At 43.3% G+C, this 25,865-nt stretch overlaps 1 protein-coding gene and 1 non-coding gene across 5 annotated transcripts in view; both read right to left on the reverse strand.

Annotated features, from left to right (window-relative positions):
- CKAP5 (cytoskeleton associated protein 5) overlaps positions 1 to 25,865 on the reverse strand; it is an 88,731-nt gene that overhangs the window by 6,599 nt on the left and 56,267 nt on the right. For 3 of the 4 annotated variants that reach the window (XM_074997606.1, XM_074997605.1, XM_074997604.1), the window contains exons 19-41: positions 24,063 to 24,120; positions 23,852 to 23,977; positions 23,344 to 23,483; positions 22,970 to 23,144; positions 21,867 to 21,980; positions 16,921 to 17,049; positions 16,053 to 16,247; positions 15,550 to 15,688; positions 14,177 to 14,265; positions 13,397 to 13,486; positions 12,991 to 13,116; positions 12,057 to 12,206; positions 11,320 to 11,523; positions 10,942 to 11,077; positions 9,784 to 9,977; positions 8,528 to 8,700; positions 7,182 to 7,355; positions 6,536 to 6,656; positions 5,266 to 5,445; positions 2,225 to 2,412; positions 1,810 to 1,885; positions 348 to 536; positions 130 to 267 (exon numbers count right to left, since the gene is read on the reverse strand). In XM_074997606.1, the coding sequence (XP_074853707.1) occupies positions 130 to 267; positions 348 to 536; positions 1,810 to 1,885; positions 2,225 to 2,412; positions 5,266 to 5,445; positions 6,536 to 6,656; positions 7,182 to 7,355; positions 8,528 to 8,700; positions 9,784 to 9,977; positions 10,942 to 11,077; positions 11,320 to 11,523; positions 12,057 to 12,206; positions 12,991 to 13,116; positions 13,397 to 13,486; positions 14,177 to 14,265; positions 15,550 to 15,688; positions 16,053 to 16,247; positions 16,921 to 17,049; positions 21,867 to 21,980; positions 22,970 to 23,144; positions 23,344 to 23,483; positions 23,852 to 23,977; positions 24,063 to 24,120 (3,304 nt within the window). The remainder of the gene's footprint in view (positions 1 to 129; positions 268 to 347; positions 537 to 1,809; positions 1,886 to 2,224; positions 2,413 to 5,265; positions 5,446 to 6,535; positions 6,657 to 7,181; positions 7,356 to 8,527; positions 8,701 to 9,783; positions 9,978 to 10,941; positions 11,078 to 11,319; positions 11,524 to 12,056; positions 12,207 to 12,990; positions 13,117 to 13,396; positions 13,487 to 14,176; positions 14,266 to 15,549; positions 15,689 to 16,052; positions 16,248 to 16,920; positions 17,050 to 21,866; positions 21,981 to 22,969; positions 23,145 to 23,343; positions 23,484 to 23,851; positions 23,978 to 24,062; positions 24,121 to 25,865) is intronic. The other variant, XM_074997608.1, reaches the window with a different exon arrangement.
- On the reverse strand, positions 6,375 to 6,485 carry LOC142015519 (small nucleolar RNA SNORD67). The gene has a single exon (XR_012646174.1). It is a non-coding gene; the product is annotated as a small nucleolar RNA SNORD67 (small nucleolar RNA).

A 25,865-nucleotide genomic window follows, 5' to 3' on the forward strand; every position in this document is an offset into this window, starting at 1 on the left:
ATTAGGGTGACCAATTTTAGACACTGATTATGTATTTCAGTTGACAACCTAACTTTGCATTTGACCTGAGCTAGTTAGAAACAGTCCATTTGCCAGCTCTCCCTTCACTTTTAATTTCACATTACTCACTATTCGAGAAGCCCCCTTTTCTGTGTCTTTATCAGTTTTGCTTCCAGTTTGATCCATAGAGTGCTTCATTACTCGACACAGGTGAGCCTCCAGCTCAGACTCATTCTTATTTTCTATCATTGTTAAATGGTCCAAAATCTGAGAAATACATAATAAAGAGCTTTAAAGACAGCTGGAGACTCTTAAATTAAAGCACTTAAGTTGGCATCTGCTTTCACCTTGGGTCCTTTCAGCTTGCAAAGGGTGTGAAGCAGGGTCTTAAGTGTCCTTATAGGGAATTCACTTTTACACTGCTTCAGCTTCTCCTTGGGAAACACCTTCATGAAAATGTGGATGTCTAACAAAATTCGATCCAGGTTGATGCTATTGATGTTTTCAGGAAGAAGCCGCACCATTCTCCACAGACACTGGAGAAAAAAAAAAAAGTTTATGAAGAAACAACTGCTCAAGTCAGAGGTGCAAGTTTTGCTGTACTTGAGGTATCTGCATCTGGTTCTAGATGCCCAAAATAATAAGTGTTGCAGTTGTTTATATTATGAGTAGCAGGAGATCAATTGAGTTATTAGCATATATACACTACCATGATTCATGTACTGCTATAGGCTAGTGGATGCTTACTACTCAAACTAAGGGTATATTTATTTATCTTAGGATAAAGGGACACATCAATATTTTAACTAGCATGTTTTAGAACCCTAGCACAGAAACCAAATTTATCTAAACATGCTAAAACTAGACTAGGTGCAAGGGTAGTATTTCAAGTTATGTTCGCAAACTTAGGCTGTGTCTGCACTGAGATAATATCAAATTTGAAGGAGTTAGCTCAATATTAAAATGTCACTGTCTTCACTGTAAATATCATCAGGTCAAATTAGTGAGCCCTAATACCAACAACAAAAAGTTGATATTATTGGATAGGCGTAGCATCCATTTTGGATAAAGGCTACTGTGGAAGCACCATGTCTTCAATTTGAATTTATGAGCCTCCAGAAGTGTCCTGTATGTATCCCACAGAGCTACGCGGTGACCCTCCGTGTATGGTCACTTTGTTGTATGCTGCTCTCCATCCAGGTGCGCAGGAAGGTCACAGGAAGCCCATGAATTTTTGATTGAATTAGAATTCTACAGCACCCAGGCCTGCAAATATAAAGGCCCAAACACGCAGCTGATAGCACAGCTGCCCACCGCTATGCCAATGTCCACAGAGGACACACAGTACAGGGAACACGGACAGGTTTGCGGGCAGAGTTGAAGGCACAGCTGCCTGCTGCTACGCCAACATCCGCAGAAGATGCACGACATAGGGAACCCAGGCAGGTTTGGGGGATGTCTGAATTCTGGGACAGTGCTTTGCATTCTGCAATACTGAAATACTCACAAGCAACTGGGGCTAAGGCACTGTGGGATAGATATCCACAATGCACTGCTCACACTGTCAAATTTGCATGGGGCAATGGAGACGTGGAAACTTGACATGGAAAAACGATGGGTTGAATTTCAAGAAGGTTTGTGGACACAAATTCGCATGCATAAAGAATGAGGTTGAAAAATCGAATTTCTCTCAGTGTAGACATAGCCTTAGAGCACCTCGTTTCTGTTTGAGCCAACAGTAGGTAAGAACAGACACTTCAGAGAAGAAACAAACCCCCATTATACACACAACCCCCATTATAGGCTCACCTTCATGACAAGTTCTGAGAACTTGGGAGAGCTGGCTGTTGCTAGCAGACTGTCCTGCAGCAGAACAAGCAGGGCACTGGAGAGAACAAATAGCATTAGATGGATAAATGCTACAAAGGAATAGTGGACTAGCACAGCCCTACTCAACACCCACCAGAGGCAGCAGACCAAGATTAGTCTAACTTTCATACAGTGCAGTGCACCTCCTCTCTGCCCTGAGTATCGTACTAGTAGAGCTGAATCTCTGAAGGGCATACCAAATCAATGTTGGTCAATTGATATTCAATGGCACAGATTAAACACTTAGGCTGTGGAATGCTTCATGTAAAGCTTTGCCTCAGTGATACAGGTTCACTATTGAGTTAGTCAAACTGCGTACCTAGAACTTGTCTGAGTCTAACAAAATCTAACTTACCTCAAGATATTGGTCTGGTCAGATTTCTCCAGAACCTTCACCACCAAGAGATTGACTGATCTGATGACCTGCTGCCCCTCTTCAAGGTCTTCAACACGTGAATCCAACATTAACGTAATGAGGCCATGCATCAAGTCCTTCAGCACCCCTGTGGAGGCTTCTCGGGCCAGGCTCTCCATCTGGAATAGCTGCCAACCAAAGCCAGGATTAGAAATGTTTTCAGCACGCCTTAATTTTAGTTTAGGGAGTCAGCTGGGATTCCACTTGCAACTCCCTCTCTAAAAATGCAACTCTTTCATAAAATGTTCATGTGTTCTATTAAAACGTGTATGAAGAACATTACAGTTGTAGAGTTAAACATTTGAAACCAGGAAGTTAAGGCTATACGTGTAAATCTTAATAGTTTAATTTTAAAAATAGAGTGTGTAAAATGGCTTTTTACCCCCAAAAGGTCCATTCCCTACATGTATTGGTGAGAGCTACTGATTTCAATGACTAAAATGAGTATTAACTACATTTCCTACTCTTGACCTTCCTGAGCCAGCCCAGTTCAAAGTCTTGCTTCTCCCTCTACCACGTGTGTCAAGAATGGTTAAAATACAGCCAGACAGACAATCTGACGTGTGCAAACCCATGTTAAAAAGTGAGGTTTTGCTGAACTCCAAACAGCTGGTTTGACTTGCATCTCCACTGACCATAAGGGTCTGAAAGATCCCTGCAGGCCTTAGCTGGTGCTATTAACCCTATATACCCCCATACACCCCCAGTTTTACTTGTAAACTGAGTCATTTATGAATGAAGAACCAAGACACTATTTTTAGTCCGTCAAAACAGAACTGTACTCTAATTATGTATCCTTAGGTGCATGCATTAAGATAAGATGGTTACTCACTTTCTTGTAATTCGTTTGAGATGTGTTGCTCATATCCATTTTAATTCGGTGGGCATGTGCCACAAGCCCATTTGGAAAAAAAATTCTAGCAGAACCTGTTGGGTTGGCTGTGGTGCTCAATAATATATGAGCCTGACAACCTGGCACCTCCTCATTTCCTTCATGCCAGCTACTCCAACAGAGGGGTAGGCAGTTAGGTCTGGAGTGGATAGGAGCAACACATCTTGAACAGCTGTTACAAGGAAGATGAGTAATCATTTCTTCTTAGAGGGACTGCTCATATCAATTCCACTTAGGTGACTCCCAAGCCATATCTAGGGTCAGGTTGGAATTATAGAAAAATGCACTGGAGCACAGCTCTGTTGAAAGTTGCGTCATCTAGTGAAAGGCAAAAGTGTATATCAAACACCACATGGCCATCCTGCAGATCTCCTGAACTGGCACCTGGGCCAGGTAAGCCATGGAGATGGCCTGTGCCCTTGTGAAATGAGTGCTTGAGAACATGGGTCTATAGGACTCTTGCTTCACTTGTTGCAAAAACTGTGCAGGAAGAGGAAGGATGGTCTCATGGTTAAGGCTGTTGAACGCTGCCTGGAAAACTGAATTCTATCGCTACATCTACCACAGGAGTTTTTATGTGATGCTAAGCAAATCACTGCAATTACATTTTTTTTTTAAAACAGGTGATCACTAACTGAGTGTTCTCTCCCCCTCCCCTTTTTTGAGTGCTTGACTTCAGATATTGGTCTGATCTGCAGAAAACATTGAATGCTCAGAATTGCAACTGCATCCAATGGAGAGGTGCTTTGACTATATGAAGGGCTGTACAATGATGTATATACCCAAATGTCATGATAGACCTTTCAAATTCCTCTATGCTCCGGTGCCTCATGTTAAAAAATTAAAAGATTTTAAACATGAGGCACTGGGTCATAGAGGAATTTGTGAGGAACTCCCATCTGTAAAGATAAGCACCATAAAAAACACTCATGAAGATACACATAATTCTGTCTTCAGTGCAAAATTTTAACAGTATGCATTCAGGGTGATGCACAAAGAATAAGGGAAAAAAATAAGAGCATCTCAAAAGTTAGAGCTATCCATCCTGTGCATTGAGAGGTGAGCGGGTGGATGGGGGAAAAAACCCAAAAAAACTAGTGGTCATAATGCATACACACAAGGGGACTGAACTGAGGTACCACAGTCTCTGCCTGACTTCAGTGTACAGCGGAGGAGGCAGACCTATTTTACAACTTAGCCTTCTTTCATTTAGGCTGGTTAGAAGTCTGTTTAACATAAAAGTCATATGTTTCCGCAGTCTAATGCGGGAAGTCAGACTAAACCAGAATGGAGTTTTTTGGGCTTAAAAACACATTTCTCAATTCCCCTCAGTAGGGACACTACAACACCCCATCTCCAACAGTCAAATTTACTTCCTTTAGGCAAGGTTTCATCCCTACTCAATTTCAGCGCTAGAGCTATTCAGGGAGGTCACAACAGCCATTTTAGGCAAGATGTAGGGAGGACCTTGCTCTGCAAGCCCAGGAGGGGCAGAGCCCCAGTTGGAAGGGGCAGGGCTAAGGGCAGTCAACCCTCAGTGCTGCCTAGAACATGGTACTGGGTCCTCCCTGCTTTGAAATGCTAGGCACCTGTGCAATTTCCCCTCTCTCCCCGCCTCCTGTCGGTGGGCACAGCTCTGGTATTTGTTGCAGAATGAAAGTTCACTATTCAATCAATATCTCATATATAAGTACAGTCCGGAATGAGCTACCATTTATCAAGCTTCACAAAATGTACATATGTTCTGTACAGTACTAGACACAAATCAATCATATTAACCCAGCCAAAAGGACACATCCCACTATGTTCCTCTGTGGAATAAAATTCCTTAGCCCCTTCGGTGCCAAAAGGCTTGCAGTTAATCCGAGCATTGGCTGGAGACAGACATGAAGTACTCACTGCCACTATGCCTCAGGTACTTTGTGTCAAAGTTGATTTCCTGCATACATCTCTTGCTAAGACTAGCTCCAAATGAGTAATTTAAGAGAACAGCCAGAAGACTTGGTAAAGAAGGCAAACCCAGCGAAGAACAATTATCATTTCTGTCCACCATGTGCACAAGGTTTGTTCTCTTTCCTCCCAGCCTTACCGAGATCATGTTCCCAATGATGCAGCTGTAGAGCTTGACTATCTCATCTTTGTCCAGCTTCTCATCTGCCATGTGTGTGTTGTAGATCAGTCGGAGCTGCATGAATGTAGCTATTAGGAACTGGTCAATGTGCCCAGACATGGCTTCTGCTTTGTCCTCCTGTCTGAGGACCTCATCGATCTAAGAGCAAAACATCCAAGACACATTAAAGTTGATCTTCTGCAAACATTACAAGAAGAATGTTTAACTTGGCTTCTCCCAAAATTGTTTCATCAATGAAGGCATCTGCTTTCTAAAGCTCCCATTTAAAAAGTAGCAACTTTGGACTTGTACAACTAATCCCAGTCCATTCAGTGGCATTAGTGAGCCCTTGCTTAGCTATGACTTGTATTCTGTACTCACTGAGCTGAACAAAACTTTGTGTGCAAACAAACAGATTATAATATAGATTTTGCAATTACTGGTCTTGTATGGATTGTGGCCATGGCACTCCCGCCTTAGTGGTTAGATTGGTTCAAACGCTAGGAGGCAGGGCATTCAACTATTACACTTGGGGTATATAAGGCAGTTTCATCAAAATACAAACCCTCCTTGGCACAGCGTGGAGGTGAGAAATCCAGTATCTGTATGTACATCATTGTACAAGCATAGTGGAAATAAGAGGATTAAGACATCAGCGCCTCCCCATCCTCACCGCCAGCCATCACCAGATAAGAGCTAGAGTCTAAGCTTGATTTACAGGTTGAACCTCTCTTATCCATAATTCTCTTGTCTGGCAACATCTGTAATCCAGCGTGATTTTAGTTAGCTGGATGACTACATATCATGGGTGTGGCCAAGTTTCCCATGCTCCCATCAACTTTATTTACAGACACCAGCACTGGCTCAGTGTCCTGTGCTGTTCTTTAGCTGTAATTTACCCCCTAAATGTCTCAAGAGCCCTGTAAGCTGTGAAAGTGTTGGCAATGTGCTAGAAAATACCAACCTCCCGTCGCCAGACAAATTCTCTCTTCTGGCACTGGTCAAGCCCCAAGTGGTTCCACTTGTAGTGCAAGTTGCCACCTACAAAAGGTGTCCTACATTTTGTCTGATGGAACACCTATGGAATTAGCGAGTCAGATGGCCCCTGTGCACTTAGTTTTGTCATCAGGGATATTCTGAGTGGTGCCCACATCACCTGACATGGCAACTCCACCAGCGTGCAACTCATCATTCTCGCAGATGACTGGGCCCCAATGCAGTGTAGCTGCTAAATAAAAAGCTCCTTTACCTGTGCCAGAGCCTGGATGCTAGTATTGATGTCACCGCTGGCTACCTGGGAGATGACAAAGTTGATGGTGGAAGCCGTATTACTGTGCATATCATCGAAGTGGGGGGAAACAGCACGGATTCTAGACAGTTGGGAGAGGAAAAGTCTTAAGGTTTTTTCATGGAAAAAAAATAGCTCCAACCACATCTCTACGAGGAAAGTTTCAGTCTCATTTACAGAGGATGGGAAAAACATGTTAAGTGATTTGTTCTAAACACACAAACCCACCTGCAAAAGAACTAAGACAACAACCTAACCTCACCCAGACCAGGCATTAACCATGAGACCAGGCTTCCTCTTCCTCTGTGTTGTAAACTTATGGACAACACTCCACACTCTGCCCTTTCAGCACCTCTTCCCCTTGCTCGTAATTAATTTCTTTTTTTTTTTTTTTAAGACAGTCTAACAACATCTCTCTTCATACTAATATCCCAGAATGTAGCCAACAATAGACCACTACCTTGACAGTCTGACTCTTCACACTAGTCTGTCTTACTTCTTGGATACAGTCTTACTTCCCCTTGCTTGGGTATATGTTGCTGCTCAGGAGGGTCCCAGACAGTTTTGGTTGGCTTTCATGTAAGCAGGTGTACATGTAAAAACTCACTTGGGTTCTGGGATCAGGACTGGCTCAAAGATGTCATCTAGTTTGTGCTGTACAAGTGCTGGCATCTCACATCGAACCGTGCCATTGTCATTCTCAATTTCATCTAGATCCAGCTGGAATTCCCGTGGAACTATGTGTGTTGTCTCAGAATGGACATTCATGTTGCGGGCTTGGCTGTGGAAACCAGAAGAAAGGTGTTTATGTCTATGCACACTAAGCTGGCATGGTAACACTAGCATCCACTGGTAGCCCTAAAGCTCTCATATCAAGGTAGTACTTTTGTAGATCTGATTTTATTTAGACCTCTAATTGAACCCTTTACAGTTCCCCCAGCTGTTAGCAGTAAAGGCTTATACAAGCTGCCAATCACTTCCTTTCATAATTCACCTGAGAAGCTGCTGGTTTCCCCATAAGATCACTAAAACACCACAAGTTGTGACAGGCATGCACTCCTCGGCCCATGACTGAAATCCAGCACCAAACATGGCATTGATGGGACATTTTACTGAACTTTAGGTCCTCTCTCTCATGACTAAGAGAAGGTATGCTAACAATTAGCAAGCCAGTGAACATCCAGTTCTCCCCCTCAGTTCCTGAGACACTTGAATGTTAGAAATTAAATTCCCTTTGTGAAAAATTTTATTGTATAAGTTTCACCAGGGGCCTTGTCTCCAAACAAATCAGAATGATCTAAAATACACTGAAATGTGGTACAAGGTGCAGTTACCAAGCTTTGTTTGTGATCTGTGCACCTCCAAACTCAGATTCAAAATGCTCATGCAGCTGGGCCTCTTTCCATTGGCCCTATCAAATTAAGAATGGAGTCCCGTCAATACCAAGTGTAATGCAACACATGGGAATGAGCTCTCCCACTACTTCCAGCAGCTACCCAGCATGGAGTTGCCACATCTGCTAGCAGTTTGGGTTGTAATTGCTCTTGGTAGAGGCCCTCTATTCTTGCAGTTTTAATCTAATTTATTTACAAATACCTAGAACTGGCCAGCATAAGTCAGTCACTCAGAGGATGATCAAGTTAGAAAGATAGATAGATACAAGAGCCCTGCTACCAAGGAGTTAGTGGACAGTACTTACATCCTATAAGTGCGATACATAATTCTGTCCATGGAGAAGCAGTGAAAGAAGGCACAAGACCATTTAGAAAGGATTCAAGATGGGCAGACAAGACAAAACAACGAAGAGAGGTTCAAATACTTTGTTTTACAATATTTGCCTAGACAGATTTCACAACATGCAAACACAATGACAACTAAAGTAACACTGCAGAACATGTTCTTAGCACATACATCCTTCTAAGGCTTCTGCAGTGTAACTATTTCATTACATACTTGAGTTTGGAAGATATCTCCTCAGCCGGTCCCTTCCGCAGTATGCTAGCATTTGCATTAGTGCTCTGAGCACGCTGAGGTCTCTCTTCTGTTTGCCTTGCTGGAGCAGCAGCTGGTCTCTTAGCTGACCGCTTTATTCTCTCCTCCAGCATGCTCATGTCTTTCTCAGAAAGCTGTGAGAGAAAGGCAACTCTTCAGTTCAGCCTGCAAACGGTATGTGTTTTAGGAATTGTAGATGTCACCTATGACATACAAAGAATGCCAACCAACCAAAGTCCTCTGAAAATATTACATCAGTTGAATGAGTGGTACAGTCTAAAGAACCCAGGGGAAAACAAGGAGGTCTATACAGCAAATCCCCCCCATTATTCACAAAGTCCGCAGGGGTATATAAAAATCACTCCCCCAACCCCAAAAAAAGGTTGACATGCTGCCACAGCCTGGAGAAACCACCATTTCCTCCACCAGAGCCACCCCATGCTCCTCCCACCAGGAGCGGGACAAGCACGTGGTGGCTCTGACAGAGGTCCTCCCAGCCACATGTGGTGGGAGGGTACAGCGCCTTGAGCTGTGCACAGCTGCATCCCAGCCACAGAGCAGAGTCCAGCAGCAATTCCAGCAGCAGCAGCTTTGCTGAGTGGCAGTAGTTTTTTCTTTTTGGGGAGGAGCCTGGGGCTGGGCGGGCGGTAAACCCTTGGATTTAACCAATTTTTGCGAATAGCAGACACTGCTCCCCCAATTAGTCCGTTAAATCAAGGGTTTACTGAATCAGCATATAAGGAGCAGTGCAAGAGTGGAAGGTTAAATTAAATGATTAAAAAGCCCCAGCAAGACAAATTGTTCCAACTGGTTTTATTCCTGGTTTGGAAGATGCAAAAGGGTTTAGATCATCCAAAATCCTCCAAAAATCAACAGAAGCATCACAACATCATTCTAATGCAACTCGCTATTTACAAACAATACAGTTCTCTTTGACGGAATTATAGTCAGAACTTACTCTTTCAATTCTAGTTTGCCACCTATTGTTACAGGAGATTGGAGTCCCATAATCTGGAATTAACCAATTAATTTTTTTTTTTAAAGAGAGTGTGTCACAGTAGATTAATTCTGACACCACAAATATAGCTCCTGGCATCTATTCCACTATCAGTGGCAGAATGTGCCGTGATTCAGTATTACTACTTCAGTATGAATGAATCCCTTACACAAGACAAAAAGCTGGCTCAGGCTACCTCCTCCCATTTCCAATCACTCACGTTTCCAATTAGCTTGAATACTTGGTCCCCATGCACATTGTAGACAGTGACAATGGTGTTGAGTGCAGCATTGCGGACAGTGTTGTCCCTGTCACCAATGTGAGTCGCCATCTCTTTTAACGCTTTGCCAGGAGTTGGCTGACATACATTCATGCCATATGATTCAACAAGACACCCCAGCTCTTCCAGGCACTCTAAGGAAGCAGAAAGATTTTATTTTTAATTGATGCTCAACCAAGATTGATAGACATGTGTCCCACTCCAATGTGCTCCACAGTTACTGAAACTATATTCTGTGGCAATGCCTCTGGTGTCCCTGGCATTCTAGTTCTCAGTTAGGCAACAAACTGGAAATTCTTTTCATGCTGGGAACACTATTAGAGGGGACTTAGTTTTGAAGGGGGCCTAAATACTACCATCCATATTCACATTAGTTTAGGTAGCTGATAAAATGGAGCAGCAGTGAAAGCATTCATAGCAACATTTAATTGCACCAATGATTTAATGCCCACCAGAGATTAAATAGGGACCATTCACACAGCTCTTTCAAGCTGCTAGCAGAATCTGGACCACCCCCTTGCACTAGTTATGTTCTGGAGGTTCTCTTCGCTATTGGAGGACTAAAATCTAAGTGAAGCCACAAATACAATGCATGGTTCAGTGCTGGGAGAGGGGTTGATGTGAGACAGTTCTGCAGCATTAAGGGAAACAACTGAGCCTTCCCTACATCAGGATAGGAACAGAGCAACTGGCAGGTGAAAAGTAGATAAATCAATGAGAGCTGCACAGTTTAATCATTTGTGCATGTGTGATGTTAGACAAAACTGGCTTTTAACTCTTTCAAATCTAAATCACTAAGTCCAGAGCAGATCCCTCCCAAATTACTATGAATGTGCTATGTGCTTGAGGCACAGTTTGTGGCTCAGGCAGGGAGCATGTGTGCATGAGATGACAATGAGACTTGATATTTCTTCATAATCTCCTTGTCCTCCCAAAATTGGTTAGAGCATTTGGGGAAAAATATCAAGGGTGAGTAAAACTCAGACTTCAGAAAGTGTTATGCTAGCATATCCTGATCCACAGTGCATTCTGACATTAGTTTGGGGTGAGTCTAATGGTAATACTAAACGTCTTGCACCAGATCATGCTATTCATTACCTGCCCGCTGCTTGGAGTTTTTGGATTTTGTCCCCTCCATGATGAAAGTGAACATCTTGCTGGCTGGATAGATTAGACACATTCTATTCAGGATGGCACGCACATCCTTGCGAATAACATCTTTCGGTTCCCCAACCTTGGGGGAAGCAGGGAGAGGAAGGTTGCAATAATCAGAGAAAACAAAGCAGAACAGAAATACTTCACATCACTATCAGCATACTTTGTAAGATACTAGACTTACACTCAAAAGACAGAACTACATATACACCTTTGTTGCAGTAGCCTCTGAATAGCAAAGCAGTACAGAACAAAATAATTGCAGCATTTGCTCCTGGATGTTGGCTAGCCATGACACTAATTTCCCTCAGGATATAATACCTTCAGGATAAGATATGGGATGAAAGAGGATGCCTCGTTCTCAGTAAGGTGATACTCCTCTTGACTCAGCAAGGTGAAAAGCAATTTAAGGTACTCAAGGGCCTTCATCAGAACACTTGTGTTGGTATCAAAGAACCGTAGGGTGAGCCACTTCAAGATCAGATCCAGGCAGCTGATGACTCCATCTTTTTCGATCTCCAAGTGCTTGAGATGAAGGAAAAAAAAATGCATCAGGTTGTGCAAGATCAAACATAAATGGCATGGACCATGAAGAGAAAAAGGGAGGAAAGGGCAAAAGTACAAAGCAAGAGTAATGTCTGACTCAGTAGAATATATTTGTAGGTGGTGAGTTCTTGTTGTAGAGATTTTTAAAAGAAGTTCTTGAGTTTTAAGCCTGATGAGATCCCCTCAATTATTACACACTATGCAGCTGTCCCACATCACACAATAGCAGCCAGCATCTGCTGCTAGATTTAGTTAATTAAATGCAGAGGAGTAGCAAAAGTTTATTCAACAAAGCACTCCCCAGCAAAATACTAATTGCAATTATATGGTTCTGGAAAAGTGCTCATTAAAGCTGCTAACTTGAATTGTGCGTCCAAACTAGTACCTTGAATTTTTATAACTTACTGCCCATTTAGGAAGACCTCCTAATTTGATATTTCACTGTTGTAGTGTTTGACTGTGGCAAAGGACATCCAGTGTTCCATGTTATCTGCTGTAGGTTCCCAACTTACCTCTACCATCACAGCCAGCGCCTTGTTGTGGTGCTGAAAGTCTGTATGAAACATCTCATCTTGTAGCCATCGAGCAACACAGGTGGACATTTGAGTCTTTAGCTGTTCTATATATTCATCACGGGGAGTAGTGAAGTTCCATTTCAGCACCTATAAGGCAAAGAGACAAAAACAGAGTACCTGTAAGTCAAGGCTAGCAATATACTATTGATACTGAGCTGATAACCAAGACCCACAGGGCACAACTAGGAGAATGGGTTCAGAAAATAGTAAATTCTCTCTGAGCACCAAAAAAATGAACGTTTAGAGTTCTGCTTCCATAGGAATGGAACCAGCCCTACTTCTCAGTGTATTTGCTAACATATTAGTGTTAACAGTAGGCTGTCTTTAAGTCAAAACACCTCATCTTCAAACTGTATCTATGAATATATAACTATTTAAACACTCAGATGCCTAAGCATTATCAGGTAACTGAGAAAGTATAGGTTTCACAGTAAGAAAAGCCTGCAAATTAAGATTTGTTAGGAGAAATAAGTATGGCAATAGGTATGGGTTAGAATAAAAACCCAAAACAAGGGAGTCATAATTCTACTGCTCAGAGATGGAACAGACCTATTAGGGCATCCTGTCCATCCTTCAGGGCTTGGTCAGGTTTGTTACATATTGTACTTTTGCTATTATTTGGTCCTCTCTCGTTTTAAAGCAATGGGGCTTCTGCCAATTCTTAGAAGACAGTTTTTGCTTTCTTTACACACACTGTGGAGACTGATGATCTTGTAAACAGCCTATAATAGATGGTCCTCAGCTTTTAGGTATCAAATGAAGACTGGATTCCCATGGTACATAAGGTATACTAAGCTCACAGATAACAGGAAGTATTTTCTTTAGTGCCCATAGACTCTATAATTAAGCATGCTGTTATGTTCCCTCTCACCTTCAATCCTTTTTCATCTTTCATTCGCTGCTCTTTCCCATTTGGAACTATAATAAATATAGGACCTGATTTGTCATCCTCCTCCTTCAGGTTGGGTTTGCTTGGTACCTTCTTCCCTTGTGTGCCCTGAAAAAGCAAATGTAGTAAATGAGCAGAAATCACTGCAAAACGTACACATAGGCCTTCATTCCAAGTGATGCCAGACATCAGACACTAAACCTTGACCTCATGCTAGTGAAGTGTTGAGAGACCCAGACAGAAGCTGGTAACAGTGGTTAGACTCCTTAGGTGCATGCTCTAGTAGCGTGGAAGCAAACCCATGGCAAAGTGTGCAATAGTCTTGTGAGACAGGACACTTCAAACTTGGCCAGTGCACCAGTCACCTAGGGGTGTCTAAACTAAGTACCTGTTTGATGGGTTTGTTCTTTGTCATACTGGTATTGCCTTTGGTGAGGCTTGTATTAGCCTTGGACATACCGTTACCACCATCAGACTGCTGCAAAGTCCACAGAGAAGGCTTGGTGGTTAGACAGCTCAACATATACACCTAAATCACTCCCATTAGACCCTGAAGTCCCCAAGCCTTAACAGCATTAATCCTAGCTTATTTGAAAGAGTTCACACGAAGAAATACAGTGGCTGCAGGCTGGTTTACAAAGACATCTTGAACTTATGCTTTTCCTCTTCCAAATCTGTGCTAAGATAGCCTGCTATAGTTACAACAGCACTCAACACACGGAGCACTTATCTGGCAACTTTAATATCAAAATGACAGAACAGGAAATAAAACCCACACTAATGGGAGTACAACAAACTCTACAGTTCAGGAACAGCCCAACTGAAGAATGCAAAAGGTAGCTAAAGCATCCCCATTGTGTAACTGTGCTGAAATATACCCTTGGATGCAGTGGACTAAGAAGGGAATGTCTCTGGTGTTTAGATTCAGACTTACCATTCATAACTAGATTTTATTAAGTTGGAGATGACCACAAGATCTGAATTTCAGACAGTGCCAAGCCAATTAAGTAGGACTGAGCACAAACAAGGATAGCAGCACAATTAAAAGAGATTCTTACAGGATTGCACAGGCTACCTCTGTAGAAGCATTATTGTGCTTTGTTACCAAGTTATATCATTCCCCAGTTGGAACCCATCTCATGAGTCTCGTGCGATGGCATCACTATACCTTAGCTTTAGAGGCAGCTCCTCCTGCTTTGGCCTTTTTGGGGTCAATCTTGGGCTCCATGGTGCTGGACCCTGATTCTTCAGCAGGTGCTTGGAAACAAGAGATTTCAAAACATGTTTTGCAAAAATGAGTCCATTAACAAACAGCACATTCAGTTCATCCCTGTTTAGTTTCACTGCAGAGAAGGCAAGGTGCTTGTGATGAAGGATTTTATTGTCATTACATGTAGAGATGCATAAAGGAAGCTTGCTCAGCTCCTAATGCAGAACACAAGAGTCAAGTACTTACAAGATTTAGTTTCTTGCTCTTGACGTAAACTGTATGTAAAATTGCTGCACATAAAACTGCTGCACATTTTCTTCTTTCCTGAATCTTAAATGTGTTTGGTCTTAAACAGCAAGCTTTAACAGGGTTTATTCCCTCCTGTTTGTGGCGGGGGGTGGGGTTGCAGGGCACATGGCTGAAAAATAGGCGCTGGTCTCTCAACAGCTTTGCCATGCAGGCACTCTAAAGAGGAGCAGGGATAAATCCAGACAGACATTCAGACTGAGTGATTTCCCAATCTGGTGCATAAGGAATGGGACAAGGCCAGGGCACAACTATCAGAATTTACCATTGCTGGTTCACAGCTCTCAAAACTGACTATGTGTAACTTCTCTTGTACATTAATTTGGAAGTACTAAGGAGAAGCAAGAGCTGTGGAGAGGGGAACAAAAATAAATGACGACATCATCAATACCATCCAAAAGCCTGCAGACTCCCAGAGAGCTCCCAGCAAAGCTGCTCAGAGTGCCACAACAAAAAGGCAATTGAGGAAGGCTGCAATACCCTTTCCAGGCTGACATAGCAACTTTTCAAGCACAAAGCAGCTTGCCTCTGAGAGCTTGTGGTTTGATTAATCCAAGAGTCTTGTTTCTCAGACCAGCGAGACTTTCGCATATTAAGCTATAAACATAAATCCTGGCACCCTGCAGCTCCACCCCCTCAACACAGGGCTTCTGTAGAAGTTTTTCAGACTATGGAATGACAAAGATTCTCTGGCGTAGAACTAGTTACTTGACTTCCCTGTACCACACCAAGATGCTGTGATTAAAATGGCTTGGTTCTGTATTCCAGTGAAATGTGTCCACCCCAGACAAAACGTGTCTTCCACTAACATTCAATGTACTATCCTGACAGGAGACATTACAAACTAGTTCTTATCCCCTGTAAGTCCCCATACTCAAAGGGGCCTGTGTCTTACCAGTGTGTGCACACACCCCAACTTTTCATTCTAGAATAACTGAACATCAACATTCAGCGTCTGCCTTCCAATCACTTTTCTAAGGAAAATTCTTTCCCATCCATTTCCCAGCATTATGGGATTAGCTTACCTGATGCAGACTGGAATTTGGCTGGAGCTGCTCCTCCTCCCCCCACTCTGGAAGTTGCCTTAGCAGGAGCAGCAGGTTTGGCTGGCATAACAGCTTTGGCTTTTTCAAGCATAGCCAATACCTGATCTTTGGACGTTGGCTAGAGAAAAAGAATCATACAGACAGCTATGTCACAGGCTATGAACAGGAGATAAATTATAGTTTAAAAGTGCAATGTGCAAGAGGCCAAGTGCAAGATATTTTAGCCAAAAGACCAGTGCTTTGAGAATGAGAATGAGAAGTGATTGCAGTTGAAACACATGTAAGCTCCAGCTGCACTCACTGAAAGTAAGCTATTTCACCCTTGAAGTCGAGCAGAGATTGAGAGTTTATATGGCTCAAAACACTAGAAAGTGATCTTGTGAGGAAGTCACAGACTATTGCCAGGGGGATTATGCTCACTTTCACTCAAAACTCATCTATGTGCTATGCAACCAAGCAGCAAGAGTCTTAACACCAAATACCTTCAGCTTGCCAGTAGCTTTGGCCATCTTCTCGAAACCAAGGTGCATCATAAAGAATGGCAGGGCATCCTGTGCTTTTTTACGCACATCTCCATTTCGATCCTCCAGGCAGGAGTACAGGTGAGGCACACACAAAAGCAAATCAGAAGGAACAGAACGGAGTGTAGGCAGCTTGTCAGCCAACCAGCCCAGAAGCTGGAAGGAAATGGCACAGGTTAGTTTTGCTCTTCAGAATGACTACGACTAATGTCTGAAATATGCGTCATGGTAAGGAGTAACCACAAGTTTTTACTAGGAGCAGAATCAGTTGCATGTAGCCTTAGCTGAGGGCACCAAAACTCCACTCAGATATTTACAATTTGCAACCATCCTGGTCTTCAAACATACAAGTGCAGCCCACAAAGACTACAGGATCCCAATAAGAAGTAATTTGACTCAAGTGGCCAGGCTCCATTATGGTTATTACTCCAAGTTAAAGGTGAGGGCAGCATTTCAGATTTGTGAAATTATCTTTGGTCAGTGAGTTGTAATTTGGGCATCCCTGGCTCAAGCAACATCCAAAAGCCTCAGCTCTGCTCTTAAGCATAGAGAAAGACTCACTAGAGTGAAATAGCATTATTTAAGCTTTGTCTTTTCAAAGATTTAATTTGAGCAAAACTGAAGTTTGAATTTCAGCACCATCCCTGTTAAAATTTTACTGTTACAAGTTGTATACAAACTAAATTATATGTTATCTTCATGATACAATGCTCAGTTATTGCAATCTGCACTACCCTCACCCATTTATTTCTATAGTTATGCTTAAAAACTGACTAAGAAGCAATTCAAAAAGGTACGAGCAACAAACGTGCACAGTACCAATTTTTACCTCTTGCCTTAAGAAAGGGTTTTCTTTTTTGAGCTCCTCAGACAAGTCCTCTCCTTCCAGCCATTCTTTCATACCTGTCTGTTCTGTCCAGGCATTCACAGTTGCCAGAGCAGCAGAACGTACATTGTTCTGTAGCCACAAGATAGAAATGGGAGATTCTGGGATCACCCTTTTCATCAAAGATTGAATCATCCTGCATCAAAGGACTCTAGAATTCACATATTTATTCACCACTGGGAAACCCAAGTCCCAGTATCACCAAATGAAATTCAGTCTAGCACACATGGAGAAGTCTCTGAAGAGTAGGCAGAATACACTTGTCAGCAGTCAAGTTTAGTTAAAGCCTTACACGGAAAAAAGGAACAGGAACATTTTGAAAAGAATTTTTGTCTGCTCTTCCTCTTTCCCATCCCCATGAAAAGCATCTCAAATCCAGAGCTCACAAGAGGGAGCTAAAGAATGAGTTTAATTACTTAAATGTAAACAGAGGTTTAGCATATTTACGAATCCAGGCAGGATCAGACTATACCTCCAGGACCTTCTCAGTAACCCAGTTTATTGTGGATTGCAAAACTGAATATGAGTAGGGCCTTAAATTCATGGCCATGAAAAATGCATCATGGACCATGAAATCTGGTCTTTTGCATGCTTTTACCCTATACTATGCAGATTCCATTGAGAGGCCTGTATTTCTCAAATCAGGAATCTTGATCCAAAAGAAAGTTGCAGTCCCCCTGCAATAACCTTGTGATCACCCCACCCTGAAGATTTGGGTCAGGACCCCAACAATTACACCATGAAATTTTAGATTTAAAACAGCTGAAGTAATGACATGTATGGACTTAAAATCCTTTGCGTGTGTAACTGACCGAAATGAACTGTGAATTCGGAAGGCCCCTCACTATGAGCCAACAAACGTCATGCAGTTGTGAAAAAAAGGCTTATGATTCTGGGGCACATTACAAACAACTGACAGAAACTATCCCTTTCTACCTAGCACCAGTGAGGCTCTGCTGGAATACTGTTTACAATTCTGGTGGCACATTTTAAGAAAGATACAGATAAACTGGGAAGAGGACAGCAACGAAAATGGTATTTAGAAAACCTGACCTATGAGTTTAAAAAGCTGTGCATATTTATATTTTGAGAACAGAAGACTCAGTGGATACCCAATGACAGTCTTCAAATACATTAAGATGTGACTGATTGATTGTTGCCACTTTCCACCTTCAGTGAATATGGAGAACAATCTGAAGCAAATAAGATTTAGAAAGATTTTCTGAACAATGTAACCTAAGTATAAGGATAGTAAGCACTGTGACTAGGCTTCCAAGGGAGGTAGTGGAATCACAATAATTGGAGGCTTTTAAGAAGAAGTCATACAAATACCTGTGAGGAAGCCACTTTTCAGGAAAGGTAGAGGAGAGAACAAAACAAGTAGCAGCGGGGGGCGGGGGGTGCAGGGTGCACCAAGAGGATCAGGTTCAGGCCTCAGCCACCAAACCAGTGGGTGAAGTCAGTCCATGCCCTTGAGGAAGTGCCCCACCATGGGGTGCACAAACACAGAATGTTCGCATTCTCCAGGATGGACAGCTGATATGGCTGTCAGGCGTATGTTGATGGATGAAGAAGCAAGTCCTTGCTGCTTCAGGGAAACAAGGTAGTCCAAACACCTGCATGAGATCATGCTGAGTGTACCAGCAGCAGAAGCATGTCCACTTGGTCAGGTAGGACCATCGTGTAGACAGTTGGAGACTGCTGAGGAGGACCCGCTGTACTGGCCCCAGGCAAGCCTGCTTGGCAGATGTCAACCACAAAGTGACCACACTATGAGATGAAGAGACCAGAGGTCTGGATGGCAGGGGCGACCATGGTTCTGCAGGATGAGGTTGGGAACCAGGAGAAGTCAAATGGGCAGAAACACAGAGCTCCTTCAGCATGGAGTATCAGGGCTGGCGAGTCCATGCTGGGGCTACGAAGATTATGTCTGCCTTGTCCCTGCAAATCTTGAGGAGCACCTTGTGCACAAAGGGAAACAGAAGAAAGGCGTAGAGCAGTCCCAGAGTCCACAGAATGAGGAACGCATCCACTATGGACCCCAGACTGAGGGCCCAGAAGGAGCAGAATGCAGGACACTCGTAGTTGCTCCAGCATGCAAAAAGGTTCACAAGCAGAAAGCCCCACTTATGGGGGATTGAGTGGAGGAACCGATGACCAAGATGCTCCACAAGCTTGTTCTGGACTGCCAAGACATAGCCCACTCCATTAACCTGGAGGCATCCTATACAGAATTCCTACAGGGGAAGAGCTCTGAACTGAGCAGGGAGGACTGCACACACCCCTTGCCAGTTGATGTAATACATGGTGGTTGTATTGTCCATCATTACCACTATGCAGCAGGTGTGAAGAAAAGGTAGAAGAAGTGACAGACAAGTAAGGCAAAGGGCCTGGCGCTCACACACATTGATGTGGAGAGAGAACTCCTCCACTGTCCACACTGTTTAAGTAGTAAGGTATCCCAGGTGGGCCACCCAGCCCAAAGGGACACACTTGTGATCAGAGACATGATAGGTTGAGGGATGAGGAAGGGAACACCCACAAGAACATTCTGTGGTCACAGCCACCAGCAGAGGGCATTGGATACATGCCAGGGCAGTGTGATACGTATCTAAGCCATCCCAGCCAAGATGGTATTCCAAAGCCAACCATGCTTGAAGAGAGCAGAGAGAGCACGCCAAAACAGACCACAAATGTACCTACTGCCATATAATGCAGCAGCCGGAGACGTGTGGACCATGGTGATGGGAAACTCAGAGTGTAGAACTGGTTTCGAACCTGGAAGTGGTGATCGGGGAGGAATGCTCTGGACTGGACATCGCTGCGAATTGCCCTGATGAACTCAATGTGTTGAGTGAGGATCAGCAAAGACTTTGGCTGGTTGAGCAGCAGCCAGCTTGTCCAGAGATTTCCTGGTGAAAGCTAACTGAGCCTGCACCTGGAGAAAAGAATGACTCCACAGGAGCCAGTTGTCCAGATATGGGCAGACTTGGATACCACTGTGGTGGCGGAAGGTGGCCACCAATGCCATGTGCTTGGTTAATGCCCTAGGGGCTGTGGAGAGCTGTTTAAACCTCACGTGCAGGTGGCGCACAGTAAACTGTAGATATCAACAACAAGAGTGACAGATGGAAGTGAAGAATTAAGTGTCCTTTACACAGAGAGCAGCATATAAGCCTCCCCAGATCCAGGGAGGGGATAAATGGTGTCTAGGGACCCCATAAGAAACTTGTAGGTAACAGTGAACTTGAGTTCACTGAGGTCCAGGATGGGTTGCAGACCCGTTTGCCTTTAGAACCAGAAAGTAGCAAGGATAGAACCCCCGGCTCCTGCACAGAGGGGGCACTTCTTCCACCACCCCCAAAGTCTAGAAGTGACTGCACTTCCCGGAGGAGATGCTACTCATGAGAAGGGTCCCTGAAAGAGGAGTGGAGTGCACAGGGGAGTGGAAAGTGATGGCATATCCCAAGGCAACTGTCCAGAGGACCCATCTGATTGACATAATGGCCGGCCAGGCCAGGAGGAAGGGACAGAGTCTGTTGAGGAAAGGCAGGGTAGGATCCAGTACTGAGGATACTCCAGTCTCCAGTGTGTGACCAAAAGGAGAGATTGGCCCTGGAGGACGACGATGACAGGGGACTGGCTCCAACTGGCCCTGGACTGCTGACAGAGAGGCTTGTGGAGGGAGTGGCAGGGTCATACATAGGCTCTGCACAGGCTGCATTCAAGTCAGGGGCCTGAAACCCCTGCAGATATGGCACTTAGCTGGATGAGCTTTACTGAAAGGCAAGAGTCATGAGAGTTGCTAGTTGGCATGGACTTTAACTGACAGCCATGCCCGCACATGCACACATCTAACTCATATGAGTAAGCATCCAGTGTTTTTTCATCAAGTACATGTTTTCGACTTACCACCACCACCACTGATATTGATATGGATATTCGGGTAAAAGAAAAACTTCACCCCACATCTCCCATTAACAGGAAAGAATAAAATTAGCACTATTTCAATAGAAATGTAATGTCTCCTTTTCGTCTTTTTCTATTTGCATCCATTCTATTTAATCAGATTTCTCCACCCCCCCCAAGCAGCTTTGGAGAAAATAAATTTAGAAAATTCCCCCAATACTCCCTTACCATGCACCACAAATAGTACTGATAACATTCTTTATCATTTAAGAAAGCTGCTCTATTACAGCCCTATTAGATTGGCAAAGAGTATTAGTGTCCATCAACTTCAATCTTATTCACATCATTCCAAACAGAAAAATACTTAAAGCACAGCCGTGTCAAAAATAAACTCTTCTCTGATATTCCTTCACTAGACTCATGTTTAGGACAACCAAGATGTGGTTCCCCCCACCACATTATAAGAGGGCCATATGTCAGCAGGATTCTTCACAACTGAAGAATGGACAGAAAGCTACAAGTCAGCTGGGGGATGCAAGTCACTGGAGCAGCATAAGTGATTATTCTACCTAGAGAGCTAGGCCTGGCACCGATTCCTGCCCAGCAAAACCGACTTGCTAGCCTAGTACCGCTAACACCTGGGCCATACGGTCTATGTTGAAAAGTGTGACAAGCCTATGGAAAAAAAAGTCTATTTAAGATGAAGAGCTGGACACACTGGATAGATGGACTTTATTGTAATGTACATCACAGACATGTGATAAGAAAACCACTCTCTCAACCACAGCACAGTCGGTATTCATATCAGCATAAGAAAAGTACAGCAGTTTAGAAGACAGCTCAGAAAAGCATCCCAAAAGCTTCTGAAGCTTGTCTAAATATTCATCTCTCTCTGAATATCTAAGCCAATTTAACACTAAGACTGCTCCCAGTGTATCATTTAGTAGTGCACGCTCTCTCTCTGTATAAGAATGACCTACCTTACTGTCCCCAAGGACTGTAATGATGGGAATGCCCAGGTTTTTCACATGTTGTCTGATGTTTGGGCCCATTGCCACAGCTAACTGCTGGAGAATGCTCAGTGTTTGTTGAACCTGAAGGAGAAGTATTTTTAAATGAGCTAGTTATTAGGTGCCTTTGCTCAAGTACCCGCCACCACCATACAAACAAACTGAAGAAGTAGCAACATCATGTTGCTATTACAGCTTATCTCAGGGATGGGGAAGCTTGTCTCCTCTGACCCAGAAAGACAGACATGGCTGAGGAGCAAGTACTGCTTGTTCTGCCAGTTCTCCTTCCTCACAGCCTGAGGGAACAGCAGCTCAGGAAAGCGCTGCCTGGAGGGTCTTCCCCCACTGGGTCCATGGGCTCCCCAGTTGGAGCAATCTGGCCTAGTCTTGCCTGGCTCTGACCTGCAAGACTTAGGCCTCCCCCACCCCAACAGCGGGGAGCCAGCCCTAGTGCTCCAGCGTCACATGGGAGATGTGGGGCTGGTGTACCAGCTCAGGCTCCCTACTGCAGAGTGGGGCTGAGCCCCAAGCCAGTCCACAGACCATAAGCTCCCCATCCCAGCTTATCTAGACTCTCTTGAAGGGCTACCAGACTATGCCTATTCCTGCATTTGCTTCCATTTGATAGCATGTATGAGTGAATTTAATTTTTGTGTTTCACATAGATTTAAGCCACTTTTGCCTGAAAATGCTTTTAATCTCCCAGTGTTGCATTATTATGAATTATTGAAAACAAAATTAGTTTATTTTGTACATAAAGACAGCTGCATTATCTTTCCAGCTCGTGAGGTCTTTTACACAGCAATAAAAATTAAAAAAAAAACAAAAAACACCTTTAAGAAACAGGAAAGTGACAGATGGAGGCTCTGGAACTACCTACTTCATTAACTGAGTAATGTCTATATTAACACTTTATTATTCAGACTTCAGTAATAAAGTCTTTCATGGGTGAAACACTAATCTACTTTTCAATCCTCACTCTATTCCCCAAAGGAACCAAAGTAGGTTGAAAAATAGTCTGAAGGGACTGCAACAGGAATTTGCTTCACACGTGAGAATTTTTAATAGCATACCAAGATTTTATTGGAGTCATTTAGACGACACTTCAAGGCAGCCGGAAGTTCTCCTATATTTGGCTGTATGAATTTGGCATCATTAATGATGCTTGTCACTTCATCCAGACCCTCCTTTCTGATCTTCCAGTTTTTGTCTCCAATCTTAGATACCAGTTCAGCCGTGATCTTATCACTGTAGAAAAAAAAAAAAAAGCAATCCCTAATATTCAGTATCATTTTGTATTATAGAGGCACAACATATGAACCTTACACTCCTCAGTGAATGCCCTTCAAAGGCCATTAGTGAAACAAAAAACAGAGGAGATTACTTAGGATACAGTTGTTCATTTTACAATATGCAGCAGAAAAGAATCTGTTGAATCTAAACACACCTGATCTCTGTTCTTGGCAGAAGATCCACAACATCATTCCCTACATCATCTTGCTCTTCTCCTTCATCACCATCATCCCCACTGCCCCCACTTGGCCTGGAAGTGCCACGAGTTGGAGCAGGTGCAGTCTGTCCTTGCATCTGTAAGCACAACGCGTGCGCACACACACACACAAAGTCAGATGAATGCATAATGGAAGAACTTGGATGTTTCAGAATCTTACATTTGGGGCTGTTCACACACCTTCACATCTCATATGAGACATCACTCAAAGAAACTACCGCATTATCAAAGCCAAAACAGCAAGGATATCATGTGCTGCAGCAATCCCCAACCCCTTCTCCCCCGCTCAGCTCTGCCAGAGGCCACAAGGTGCACCCTCCTGCCCAGCTCTCTGATTCAGTGACAGCCATTGTCCTACCTGACAAGGGATATTGCTGGACCAGAGAACGCCAGATTTAGGAGTTTCAACCTGTACTATGGAAACTAAGGCTCAAAGAGTTCTTACCTTTTCAAACTCTGCATCTATCTGCGAGAGAAGAGCTGGTTTCTCATCCTCAAAGAACATTCGCAAAGGGGGTCCCACATACAAGTACATGACACCCAATAAGGTAATAGCAGCAGTCCTTACAGCCTGCAAAAATAGAACAAAGTACTTAATAGACTTCAAACTAAAACAGGCAGTGCTGAAGTTTCAAAATTAATTCACATTTACTTACTGGGTTAGTAGCAGCAAGAGCTGTTTTTACATTGCTGATGAAAGCCTTAACATTCAATCTGAGAAAAAATATAAATATCATGAAATCAACATAGCACATCAGTAAGAAAGCAGCTACAATTAAAAGTCATGGAAGAAAAATAATGTTTAATCCGTTAAAGAAGTATTAACAAAATTCCCCAAGACATCATTTACATTTGTAGATAAACCTGAAGGTAATGTAAGTTAACTGAAAAGTTGCATTTTTTTTTCCAGTGAAATATTGCCTAAAATCAGTTTAGCATAAATATAAAGACAGCCCTTTTGTTGCCAGAAAAGCTAGGCCATTAAACAAAAAAGGTAACATTCACTGCAACAACAGGTCTAGGTGTTATCAATATGCATCTCAATGTAGCTGCACGTCATTCCAATGCAGCTGAGACTAGACTAATAGAGTATCAGGAACCTCTGAGTGATCCTATGCAAGATCCTAAATGACAGCAGCTATGGACATCCCTGCCCTTTAAGTTAAGAAATTTAGGCTCTTGGTAGATCACAAAGGACTCTGAAAAGCAGGAACACACGAGTCACACTGACGACATACTGAAGAACACCAGACATTGTAGGCAGAAGAAAGGCTCCCCACCCCATCTTACAATAATACAAATTCAGGATGCTTTTCTCCCTATAAGTGATCCACCATAGGATGCGTACACAGCCATGAACGCTTGATCAGAGACTAAAGCAGTGTTTCCCAGGCCTATGCCTGGATAGAACAGCACCTCATATTCCAAATGAGGGCATACAGACAGGCATAAGTCTGTTGTCATTCAGTTCCTTAATAGTCACAGCACCAGAGAGTTCATAGGAGAAGGATGGAGATGGAGTGTCCATAGGAACAAAAAAACATTTTAGAAATTTTTTCTGTATGTAGCCTCCCTTTCAAGTATATGCTCCCCATGATTACTCCACCACAGGGAGACCCTCAAACAGTATTTCAAAGAAAAGGAGGGTGCCTGAGGGCCTCAAAGAGGAGGTAAGTTAAGAACCATGTGAAAACTGCATCAAAAGACAATGTCATATCTGGATGCAGGTAAGAATACAATGCTTGGCAAAGGCATGAACAGAAGACAAAAGTGAGAGTCCTGAAGATTTCTGCTACAGGAATATCTTTCAATAGAGCAACAGACATGGACTGAGCCCTCATGAGATGTAGTCACTGTGCAGAAGATGTGTCTCAATTCTTTTGCAAGTCAAAATATAACCTGAAACCCACTTAGACAAACACTTGCACAGAAGTAAGTTGGCCTCTTCATTCTTTTTGTACATGATACAAGTGGCCTTGGAGAAGACCTACAGGATTTACTTGCCTAAATAGACATGATCTAAAAGCCAATGAAGGCTTGATTTCTCTCGGGGGATGAGATTTTGGGTAGAATACAGAAAGGCAAATCTCTTGGTTAATGGGTTATACAGATGAGACCTTTGGAAGAACATGGAAATGAGGGCACAGCACAAAAGTGCCCCCATAAAATGGTGGTATATGGTATATCAGCTAAGAGCGTCCCCAGCTCTCCTACTGTTGAAGTAATGGTGACCAGAAATCAAGTTGTAAAGCAGAGGTGGAGGAGAGCGCAGGTAGCCAAAGAGCATTACGTAGAGCCCTCTCTGAACCCAAGAACCAGGTTAAGATCCTACCTGAGGACTCAATACCAGACAGGATATAAATTGTATATACACCTTTGAGCAATTGTTCTGTGACGGGGGGGGGGGCGGGGGGAGAAAAAGTTGAGGTAACAGCCAGTAGTACCCTCCTTGAGCTCAT

This window comes from Carettochelys insculpta, chromosome 6, assembly GCF_033958435.1.
Source record: "Carettochelys insculpta isolate YL-2023 chromosome 6, ASM3395843v1, whole genome shotgun sequence".
In the NCBI taxonomy this organism is placed as follows: domain Eukaryota; kingdom Metazoa; phylum Chordata; order Testudines; family Carettochelyidae; genus Carettochelys; species Carettochelys insculpta.